The following is a 12,560-nucleotide window of genomic DNA, read 5'->3' on the forward strand; positions in this document are numbered from 1 at the left end:
GAAACAGATGGCCTCAATGGGCAGTTTGGAGCCACCCCATTTAGGCTGGATTGGGGCCACGGCAAATAGATGCGTAGCCCCAATCCAGCCAGCTTCCACCCCAAATAGGAGCAGAAAAAAATCCACTCCTATTTGGGGCGGAAAAAAGCCTCTCCTTTGCTTCTGGAGCCAGCTTTTCGCCGGCTCTGGGGCATGTGGCATCTAAACGCCACACCTAAAATTCCAGAATCATAGAGTTGTAAGAGACCACAGGGGCCATCCAGTCCAACCCCCTGCCATGCAGGAAATCACAATCAAAGCATCCCCGACAGATGGCCATCCAGCCTCTGCTTGAAGACCTCCAAGGAAGGAGACTCCACTACACTCCGAGGGAGTTTGTTCCACTGTCGAACAGCCCTTACTGTCAGGAAGTTCCTCCTAATGTTGAGGTGGAATCTCTTTTCCTGCAGTTTGCATCCATTGCTTCGGGTCCTAGTCTCTGGAGCAGCAGAAAACAAGCTTGCTCCCTCCTCAATATGACATCCCTTCAAATATTTGAACAGGGCTATCATATCACCTCTTAATCTTCTCTTCTCCAGGCTAAACATCCCCAGCTCCCTAAGTCGTTCCTCGTAGGGCATGGTTTCCAGACCTTTCACCATTTTAGCTGCCCTCCTCTTGGACACACTCCAGTTTCTCAATGTCCTTTTTGAATTGTAGTGCCCAGAACTGGACACAATATTCCAGGTGGGGCCTGACCAGAGCAGAATATAGTGGCACTATGACTTCCCTTGATCTAGACACTATACTTCTATTGATGCAGCCTAAAATCGCATTGGTATTGTTAGTGCCACATTGCACTGTTGACTCATGTTCAACTTGTGGTCTACTTGGACTCCTAGATCCCTTTCACACGTAGTTTCATTCAGCCAGGTGTCCTCCATCCTATATCTGTGCTTTTCGTTTTTCCGCCCTAAGTGCAGTACCTTACATTTCTCTGTGTTGAATTTCATTTTGTTAGCTATGGCCCAGTTTTCTAGTCTGTTCAGGTCATTTTGAATCTTGATCCTGTCCTCTGGGGTATTAGCTATTCCCCCTAATTTGGTGTCATCTGCAAATTTGATAAGTATGCCCCCAATTTTGTCCTTCACGTCATTAATAAAGATGTTGAATAGCACTGGGCCCAGGACAGAGCCCTGTGGGACCCCACTGGTCACTTCTTTCCAGGATGAAAAGGAGCCATTGTTGAGCACTCTTTGGCTTCGGCCAGTCAACCAATTACAAATCCATGTAACAGTTACTTTGTCTAGCCCACATTTTACAAGCTTGTTTGCAATAATATCATGGGGAACTTTGTCAAAGGCCTTACTGAAGTCAAGATATACTACATCCACAGCATTCCCTTCATCTAACAAGTTGGTAATTTTATCAAAAAAAGAGACATCAACTCTGGGAGTTGATGTCTCAAAAATCTAGAGGATCAATGGTTGAGAACTACTGTACTACATGGTCTTGTGCATCTGATTCAACATTTGCTAGTGCAAACCTCATTTTTGCGGCAATGTACCAAAATGTTGACTCTTAAATTAAATGGCTGATTGGTTGCTCTAGGGTCTATAAGAGTGGAATTATCCTTATGCTGAACATAAACACAGAGAATTGCTGATTTTTGCCAAAGAGATCCTATCATGTAATTTCTAGTGGCTAAGATCACAAGGATGCAATCATCCTATTTGGACACAGCGTCTAACATGATGGGAGGTTTTGAGCTATGTTAGCATATACAGTCTGACTTTACAAATTCTGTTGGCTTGGAGCTTCAAAAGGAACTACAGGGCCTTGGTACTGAAGTCAACATTGTCCAATTTGTATATGCTGCTTACCAGAATAGGTTATTAGCAGTGCTCTCAAATGTTAGCATTGTCATGGAACATATAAAAAACAAATCAAAACAAAAACAACATCAAACCCCTCTTAAAGACAGAAAAAAATCAACTCGATACAGTAATGCTAGGAAAGGTGGAAGGAAAAAAAGGGAGAGAAAGATCACACACCAGATGGACAGACTCAGCTAAGGAGTCACGGCCATGAGCCTACAGGACCTGAGTAGGGCAGCAGAGGACAGTGGGGCTTAGAGGAGTCTTATTCACAGAGTTACTATGAATCGAGGTCGATTGCAGGACACTTAACAACGACAACAAGGGTACATCTACACTATAGAAATAATGCAGTTTGACACCATTAAATGTCATGGCTCCATCCTACAGAGTCCTGGAATTTGTAGTTTTGTGAGGTACTAGCACTCTTTGGCAGAGAAGGCTTGTAAAACTACAAATCCCAGGATCCCATACAGTGGAGCTACAGCACTTAAAGTGGTGTCTAACTGCTTTATTACTAGGTATACCCTTTCTCTGACAGTTACTTATGAGGGCATAGCCTATCTTTGAGAAAAGATTGGAAGACAACTCTAATTTTGTGGTTTTATCTTTTTTGTTAACATGCTATTAAGACATACAAGCAGAGATTTTCATGGGTTGGGGGCTTGTGCTAGATGCTAATACAGAAGAATGAAAGCAATTCCTAGGAAGTGAACGTGGTTCTGGGTGCTGACATATGAGTTACACATGAATGTATTTGCAGATAGATAAGTGATAGATACCTGATACACCTCTTTAGTGGCATTTCAAGAAGCTAAGCAAAGAGACAAATGGGGAGGATAGAGAACCCTTACCTTTTTAGAACCGTGTGTGTGTATGTTTGTGTGTGCCTTCAAACTGCCTGTCAACTTATGGCGACTCCAAAAATTTCATACGTTTTTCTCAGGTAAAATATATTCAAGAGGTGGTTTTGTCAGTTCCTTCCTCCAAATATAGCCTACAGCTAAACCACTCTACACAAGGAGAATGCAAACACTTCTCACTTCATTACCAAAAGTCAGAAAAGTACTGAGGCCTGACAACATACCACTCAGGATCAAAATTCCCTTCCAAAGGATTGTGTTTGGCAATTAATAGAATTAACCCTACATTACACTACACTGTGCTACACTACAAAAAGGAAAGGAACATGCAAAGGAATTCCAGGGGAGGGGGGGGGGGAATCACCATGTGCTTCATAGACTATAGCAAAGCATTTGATTGCATAGATCACGAAAAGCTATGGATGACTTTTAAGTTCATGGAAGTTCCACAATATCTGATAGTTCTGATGAGAAATCTGTACACAGGACAACAGGCTACTTTTAGAACAGAATTCAGAGAAATAGAATGGTTCCCAATTGGAAAGTGGGTAAGGCAAGGCTTCATTCTATCACCCTATTTGTTCAACATGTATGCAAAAAAAATCTTAAGAAGAGCTAGACTCAGAAGGAAGAGGAGTGAAGATAGGAAGAAGGAACACCAACTATCTAAGATATGCTGATGACACCAAACTACTGGTGGAAAACATCACAGAATTACTAATCCAGAAGGTCAAAGATAAATATGCAAAGGCAAGCTTAATGCTGGACATAAAGGAAACAAAAATAATGGCCATGAAAGAAATACAAAAATTCTAACTAGATAATGAAGAAATCTAGTTAGAATGAGCATATTTCCCCCGTTTCCTCATTAATTTTCACTAGTACCCCATGCACTAACAGATTTGTGAAACAAAGTGTCTCATGACTCTCTAAACTTCAACAGTTGTATAATGTTTATCTACTGAAACTTTTTTTTGCATGAATATGTGGGGGATGGGTGGGGTTGAAATAAGTCCATATTACTTTTAAAAATACCTATTTTCTCAAGAAGACAAACGTCCAAACCAACCACTTCAGAAGAGGTGAATGTATCATTAAAACTTCAAATCTTCAAAGACAAATGAATCATAAAGAAATAATGGCATGATTTTAAAATACAGTCAATCAGCTCTAGTTAAATTAAGCTTACTTTGCTGTTAAGCCTTTTTAATATGATTTAAAATGTATTAACTATTATTGCAATAAAACATGGAGAGAATAAATGTGTTATTATTTGCACACACAATCCATAGAAAATGTAAGTGTACATTTATGATTAATGAACACTGTAATTGAAAGTAAAAGATCATTTGCATAATTTAGAAGTAAATAAACTGTTTTTAAGAGAAATAATAAAATATAAAAGAAGCTGTATTGCTTTTGCATCTAATAAAATTAATGCATACTATCCAATACTATTTCCCTGTTTGTTCAATGTATATGCTGAAAACATGATAAGAACAGCAGAGTTAGATTCAGAAGAAGAAGTGAAGATAGGAGGAAGGAACACCAGCAACCTAAGGTATGCGATGACACAATAATACTGGCAAAAGACATAAAAGAATTGGAACGGTTACTGAGGAAGGTCAAAGATGAAGGTGCAAATGCAGGGTTATTGCTGAACATAAAAAAAACAAAACAAAATAAAAAAATAAAATAATGACCACAGAAGAAATACAGTTCATAAATTCAACCTGGACTATGAGGAAACTGAAATAGTCAAAGAATTCCAGTACCTAGGATCAAACATTGACCAGAGTGGAGATTCCAAGTCAAGAAATAAGAAGACTAGAAATGATTAGGGCAGCTATGAAAGGATTAGAAAAAGTTTAGAATCCTGCAGGCAATCCCATCACCATGTATGGATGCTGAACAATGAAGGAAGCAGGCAGATAGAAAATCAACATATTGGTGTTGGAGAAAAAGTGCTTAAGTTACCATGGACAGCCAAAAAGTCAACAAATGGGTCCTTGAACAGATTAAGCTATGTCCTTGGAAGCCAATATGATCAAATTGAGTCTGTCGTACTTTGGTCACATAATGAAAAGACATGGATTATTGGGGGGGGGGGGGGAGGGATACTAGAAATGGTAGTATGGTTTCACAATAAAAGTTCCCAGAATTCCATAGCCAGGGCAAGTAAAGTTCTCTCAAACTGGAATTATTTCTGCAGTGTGTTATGGACTACTGAACAGAGTACAACATTTGAAGAAAAGATGATTAAGTGTGATCAAAAATTTAGTGCCATGTTTCAGTAGCACGTATATCAGGCCAGGAGGAAATAGCATATATTGATTTCACTAAGGCCTTTGACAAGGTTCCCCATGATATTCTTGCAAACAAGCTTGTGAAATGTGCAGGAGACAAGGCAATTGTTACATGGATTTGTAAAGGGTGCTCAACAGTGGCTTCTTTTCATCCTGGGGAGAAGTGACCAGTGGGGTCCCACAGGGCTCTGTCTTGGGCCCAGTGCTATTCAACATCTTTATCAATGACTTGGATGACAGAATTAGAGGCATACTTATCAAATTTGCAGATGACACCAAATTAGGAGGAGTAGCTAACACCCCAAAGGGCAGGATCAAAATTCAAAATGACCTGAAAAACTGGAAAGCTGGGCCAAAGATAACAAAATGATATTTAACACAGAAAAATGTAAGGTGCTGTACTTAGGGCAGAAAAATGAAATGCATAGATATAGGATAGAGAACACCTGGCCCATGTAGATTACATGTGAAAGGGATCTAGGAGTCCAAGTAGACCACAAGTTGAATATGAGTCAACAGTGTGATGTGGCAGCTAAAAAGGACAATGTGATTTTAGGCTGCATCAATAAAAGTATAGTGTCTAGATCAAGGAAAGTAATAGTGCCACTACTCTGCTTTGGTCAGGCCCCACCTGGAATACTGTGTCCAGTTCTGGGCACCACAATTCAAAAAGGATGTGGAGAAACTGGAGTGTGTCCAAAGGAGGATGGCAAAGAGTCTTGAAACCATGCCTTATGAGGAGAGACTTAGGGAGCTGTGAATGTTTAGCCTGGAGAAGAGAAGGTTAAGAGGTGATATGATAGCTCTGTTTAAGTATATGAAGGGATGTTATATTGAGAAGGGAGCAAGCTTGTTTTCAGCTGCTCCAGAGACTAGGACCCGGAACAATGGATGCAAGCTACAGGAAAAGAGATTCCACCTCAACATTGGGAGGAACTTCCTGACAGTAAGATTGCTGATAAATTTTCATCCTAATAACATGGTTTAAGGATGGAAGACTAATGAAGACCAAATTTTAAAAATGCCTTTGGTCTGAAGCCAACAAAATCTACTCAAATTTCAATCACAGAGTTACACCAATATATTACTTTTTTTCCACAAGAAAAGAACGGTATTTTCTGATGCCTTGAAATCATACTTTTATAGCTGTTAACATTCTCTTTTCATAGCAGTATGAATGGAAATAGTAATTAAGAATCTGAAAGTAAAATCAATGGAAGAGAATGAGAGATTTGGGAATACTGTTTAGGAAGAATCCTCTTGTTCACTGTAGACAAAAATGAGTGAACAGATGGTGCTAGACCTGAGTGCTCTCAATAATCTCAGTGATAGTGAACTAAGTTTGTTATAGAATTCTATAATGTGCATACTTGCACAAACATTATTAAAAGAGGATGCAAATGTTTAGGAAGGACCAAACTGCAACCTACAGATAATTTGGCGTAAAGGATTGTCCCCCTGCCTTGAAAGAACAAAGCCCAAGCTATGTCAGATAATTAGCTGACCCTTGAAAACCAAATCCTTATTATATTTTTGTTTCAAATTTGGATTTTATTAAACTTTTTGTGTTTGTTATTTTTTGTGCTAGGCAACAGCCTTTGCTTTGCCATTCTAATGAATTACTTGGCTCAGTGCTTATTTTTTTAGTTGGACTCACCCACAAGTACCTGTGTGCACACATGCAATATTACAGATGTAATACTCCAGAGTCATATAAAACCTTTAATAAAACTAATTAGGAAACTAGCAAGCCTAAATGCGCTTTATTATATTTCATTATCATCTTGTAAGTTGCATAGATTATTCTTTTATCTAAAATTAGTCAAAAACAAACAAACATACAAAAACAAAATGAAATTTCTTTATTTTTCACAGCAGTCTCCTATGTGGATTCTCTTTATACTTACAGCCAAACTGTAATATGTCTGCCTTCTTTCTAATGTACTTTTAAAATAAAGAAACAAGACAATGAACAGTACATGCATTTCCTGACACTGAAAACACTGTTTTTGTCTTGGTATTGTTTGTCACTCTCCCCTGCTTCCGTCTTGTATTTCATACTGCTCTTTGTTTGGGTCATTATTTGTAGTCTATACAATAGGAAACAACCTGTAGCCATTGCTGACATTGATTGACTCAGCTGGTGTTGCAGAATATGAAATAAGAACATTTCAAGAGTGTTCAGGTTGGAGGTGTGATTTGGCTATGCTTTGACACAGCTAATGCCTGTGAAACAACAATGCCCGCTAGGCTCTGTAAATGGCTCTATCAACAACTACTACAAAACTAGTTTTCTGAATGTGTTGAACTATTTTCAGAAAAGATTGCTGCCTTCCTGCAGAACAAAATTACGTGCTGTACAAATGAAGAAAACTGGGAGAAAAGATTTGGAAGGCATAAGAATCATGATGTTTTATCTGGAAATCCACTGGTCTACATGCCTTACCTCCTTCCTAGGCAGTGGTGTAGGAAATGATGCCGATAAAGGAAACCAGTTACCACACTAACATTTTCCTCTTAATCTGAGGAAAGGCTTGTAACTAGCAGCTGGGTTTAGAACCAGGAATGTTACAACCATTAAGGGAATCATGCTCACACAAGGAATCCCCTTCTACAATTACTGCTAGCACAAGAGCTATCCCTTTTCTGTCCCTTGTAGGACAGAAGAAGACAGTGGATGTACCTGTGGCTCAGAGGAGTGTTTTTTCTCTACCTGGGCCTTACCCGGGTAGAAATGGATGCTCTATATGTCTGGGCTACCCTATCATTAGGGAACATGAGGTGGTCACTTCAGATACCAGTTACTGGGGTTTGTGTATGAGACAGTAATAAGTTGTTTGCCACTGCCTTCCCCTGAGGCTGAGAGCATGTGACTTGCCCAAGGTCACCCTGTAGGTTTCATGGCCGACCTGGGAATTGAACTCTGGTCTCCAAAGTTGTAGTCAACACTGAAATCACTACGCCATCTGTATTTAATGGGACTTGAGTACCCACAGATTTTGTTATCCGTGGGGGTGGGGTGGGGTGTCCTGGAACCAAATCCTAGCGGATATCAAGGGCACACTGTACTTCTTCATACTATGCAAGAGTTAAATTATTGAAATCACTACTATAAAATGTGATAGCCTGCAAATCATATGGCTTTAAAAGGAGATTAGACAAATTTGTGGAGGGCAAGGTCATCCATGGCTACTACTTATGCTATTTACTACCTCCAAGATAAGAATCAGCATGTCTGTGAATAGCAGTTGCTGGGAAACATAAGTGGGAGAGAGATACTGTGCTCATTTGCTGCTTTGGAATTTCCCATGGGTTGGGATTAGATGGGCTTCTGATCCAGAAAAGCTGCTCTTGTGTTCTTAAGCATCCCAGCTACTTAACTGTATTCTTCAATCTTGATGTATATTTTGGAAATGCTTTCCACTTTTTAAGAACAAAAAAAACCAGGAGAAGGAGAAACACAACTGACTATCATCTGTAGCTTGAAGCCTAGTGTATATACTCAACTCTAAGTTGGCCTCATGTGTAAATCGAGGACAGGTTTGGAGGAAAATTTTTGATATGACCTATGGATAAATTGAGGGTAAAACTTAAAAGCATGTAACAAAGGACAGAAAGGATGATGGAAAAGAAAATGATGTCAAAGAACCTACAAAATTCTGGCAGGCAAAACTGTGCTCACCCTTAAGGCCGGATGAACTATGGTAAATGGTGGCTGTGTGGGAGAGGTGACCAGGCACAGGAAAGGCTAAGAATATGCACACATGTCATAAAGAACAAAAAAGCAAAGCTAAGAAAATGGTGATTGTGTTAGCAGTGCTTAAAGACTTTAACTTTAACGTGGTAACTTTGCCTAATTTTAACCCATAAAAGCTGACAAATATACACAAATGTTTTATTCAAATCCTTTAAAGCTTGATTCCTCTTGGTGTGCCTTTGAAAGAGCACTGCCACCATTTTTCACCCAAGCATTCAAAAAGTCAGAAACAGGGCAGCAACAAGGAGAGTAGAGGTGATCTGTGTTTCTTTTAGGTGCTCCTGGGACAGACTAATCTCTCACCTTTTGCCATTCTACTTAGAGAAGGGGATGGTTCCTTTTTTGATAAGAATTAAAGTATAGTACTTACACTGATCCATGGACTAGCTGACCTAGGTTTTCTGGGTCAATTGTCTGACTAAAATTTCTAGACTTATACATGGGTATAAGTATATATACAGTACCTCATATTCTTCCTTGAATCCATAGCCTTCTGCACATTTCATCTGTGTAATATGCTGCAGCAAATCAGCAACACGGATGGCTGGATGAAGCTGGCCAGTTTGGTATGGCACATCCACAGGGTCTCGCTTCTTGTAGGTGTGTGACTGGACCAGGCTGCTTGTATCACTGCCCATTGTGTGAGTTTCGTCTAGGAAGAGAACACTGAATAATATATCATGCTATTTCCAATGTAGTACAAATTTATCATATATACTTTGTAAGGATAGCTTTTGATATCAGCACCATCCTTTATAATCTCTAGCTTGGCAAGCTAAACCATAATGAAAATCAACTCCACTGAGTATTATATTCAGGGGGATAGCAAGATGTATTGAAAAGAGTAAAATTCTCTCAGTTTATAATTAAAACTGTGTAGTTCATACTATAAAGTTTGTTTAAATTGAGTAATAATTCAGGCAATTTGAATTCATTAGGTATTTAATTCTAAATCATACAGAAGTTTCAAGATGAAACTTTATCAAGTCCCATTTTTTTAGATGGGTCTTGAGTATTTCCTGGATTAGTAAATTGTTTATTATCTCTTTCACAGTGATTAAGAACACATGTCAGTGAAATTATTTTTTTTAAATAAGGCAAAAAGTGGTATGATTATTAAGCAAAGAGAAAAAAAATGGAAAAGTAGACTGGATACAACACTATGAAAGAAGATACATGAGGATAAATGTAAGGAAAAATTGACTGGGGTTAATGTTCTGACTGAATTTAGCATGCTGCAGTATTAAATAATCACTGTAACAAGGGCCATCACATAAGGCATGAAATGTTATATGTCAACTGACATGCAAGCCAACACACAACATAACCCCACTGGGTTGGTCAAAACTGGTATGAAGCCAACAATTTCCCACCCCTCCATACCTCTTCAATGGGGCAAATGGGCAACTTACCATTTATTGGCACTTTTAAGAAGATACATATCAGGAGAAAAAGAGGAGGAGGAGAAGAAAAAGGAAACAGGCCATAAGCAACAGCACTACAGTAATAATTACAGGTACTTTTATGTTTGCAATTTTAGTGTCTTCAGTTAAGTTTCCTAACAGAACAGCCTAATATAAAGGGCAGGGCCAAAGAGCCAAAAGAATATTCCTTTTTTTATCAAATTAAAATGTTACTTTTAATATGTGGCAAGAAAAAAAGGAGAGAGGATGGGCCCAAACAGACAGGCCAAAATAATGCTGCTTCAGGTCATTTTGGAAGTATGCTGTTTAAATGATGCATGCATCTTAAGAGGCTGGAAGCCATGCCAAAGCCATGCTTTAGTCCTAAGGACTGGAGCGCAGCTTTGGCACAGCTACTGGCTTCTTGAAATGGGTGTGTCATTTAAACAGCATACTTCCAAAATGACCTGCAGCAACTTTATTTTGGCTTGTCTGTTCAGACCCAATGAAACCTAAAATTATCAACTATCTGTATTTTTTCTCCTGCTGCTATGAAAACTAATCCTCAGTATTTGTTACTACCTGAAATGAAACATTACGTTAGGAGCTGTAATGGGATTTTCTTTCCCTCCACCCCTGCAGCCTTCCATGGTGCCTAAAAATCTGATTTGAAGGCAATTCTTGGTCTTTCAGAGCAGGAATTGAAAGCACATAGGGTGAGGTAGAGGCTGCACTGAGATCATTCCTCCCAGTTCCTTTTGAGACTAGCCATATTTATCGCAAAGCTATTTTTCTGGGAAAAGAAACCTATCAGATTACTCCCAAATTTGTAAGTGGGTATTTTTCCTCTAACATAAAACAGAATAACTAGAAATGCCAGCAGCACCTTGTCCTTTCTGTGAAAAATGTCAAGGCAGATATGCCCAGCTTTTCCTTCTGTTTCAAAATTTGTGACTCTTTGTCATGCTGTGAATTTAATGTGTACTGTCTCAGCATTTAACACCTTGCAATGATGTATTGTTAAACTAATAAATTGATCAAACCTTTGTGGGAGATCTGAGCTAATTATTTTATAATCCATCCTAACATGTGAGTCAGGCCCCAAGGCTTTGTAGATGGTGGAGATATGCATCCCACACCCAAGCTGGAGCTCCAAGTTATATGTTTCCTGAATCATGTTAAGAAAGGGAGTCTTGCAAGGAGAAAGCAGTGGGCAAATGAGGTACTGACTTCCTTTCTACTCCATTGCTTCTCAGCTAAAAATCAGCCTCCTCTTCCACTATTTAGAAGTGAAGAAATGACAACTAGTTTTTATATGACTTTGTTTGCCACTGGCCATGTAGTTCCACTTTAGGATCTAAATATGTTGACTTGCATTCACTAAATGTATTCACAGAGGAATGAATAGAGTATGAGCCTAAATACAATTACTATCTTAGAGGGACACCCATTAAATCAGTGGGCACTTGGCTAAGTCAACACTTATGCAGATTCCAATAATTCAATGGATCTACGTGGGACTAGCAAATGGATTTTATGCATAGGACTTTACCTATGACAGGTAGTGCTCTACACAGATGTGTCTGTGCCACATTCCTGTCCCTGAGAAAATAATATTTTGGCTCACAGAAGAGAACCAGGTAAATTAGGAGTGTGCAGACCCAAGTTTACCACACTGAAAATATTAATAAATTAAAATATTATTGGGCAAAACAGTATAAGAAAAGGATACCTGGATGACCATGATTATCATGTTTCTGTTTAATTAGTGTTACTGGCTTCACTAAATATATTTCACTGATTCTTTCTGGGGTCTAAATTTTCCTTCTTTGAATAGAACAGAGCTCATATTCACGTGATGAAGCTTCCTTACCTTCCCATTCCCTCTGCAGCCCCCAGCAATCTCCAAAATTATGTTTCTGAGCCTCTGGAAATTTAGTTGGACAGGGTGCACCAGGCTGCATAGAGAGAGGAATGGCAGTGGCACTCTCTCCCCCCTGCATGCAAACTGAAAGGCAATGTAGGATCCACACCATTGTCATTAACAATATGCTCCCAGGGTTTTCCCTCTCACATTATTAGAAATCCTACAGCCCCTCATAAAAGCTATAAATTTTTAAAAACTTCTGTGCCAGCTCCAGCCTCTCATAAGAGAATAGGGTTCTGCTAATACAAAGAAACAGAACACCTAGATTATATTGCAAAAACTGATTAATGATATGAGGAAACACTACCAAGTTCAGGAATTGAAATTATTTTGACCCAATGGAGTTACTCGTGTGTTATACAGATGCACATTAAGTTGATGTAACCTTATCTTGAACAGCTAGTGAACACCGTATTCCTAACTTACAGTAATCAATGTAATTTATGTA

General features: G+C 38.9%; 1 protein-coding gene across 12 annotated transcripts in view; it reads right to left on the reverse strand.

The window, feature by feature from the left end:
* Window positions 1–12,560, reverse strand: part of PTPRM (protein tyrosine phosphatase receptor type M) — a 625,500-nt gene that overhangs the window by 108,875 nt on the left and 504,065 nt on the right. For 6 of the 12 annotated variants that reach the window (XM_089517070.1, XM_089517068.1, XM_089517067.1 and 3 more), the window contains one exon: window positions 9,247–9,434. In XM_089517070.1, the coding sequence (XP_089373196.1) occupies window positions 9,247–9,434 (188 nt within the window). Of the gene's footprint in view, window positions 1–9,246; window positions 9,435–10,194; window positions 10,207–12,058; window positions 12,194–12,560 lie in introns of all 12 variants that reach the window. The other 6 variants (XM_089517061.1, XM_089517060.1, XM_089517059.1 and 3 more) reach the window with 2 other exon arrangements.

The sequence above is a fragment of the Sceloporus occidentalis genome, unplaced genomic scaffold (genome assembly GCF_023333645.1).
Source record: "Sceloporus occidentalis isolate IW3139 unplaced genomic scaffold, rSceOcc1.0.p SCAF_3, whole genome shotgun sequence".
In the NCBI taxonomy this organism is placed as follows: Eukaryota; Metazoa; Chordata; class Lepidosauria; order Squamata; family Phrynosomatidae; genus Sceloporus; species Sceloporus occidentalis.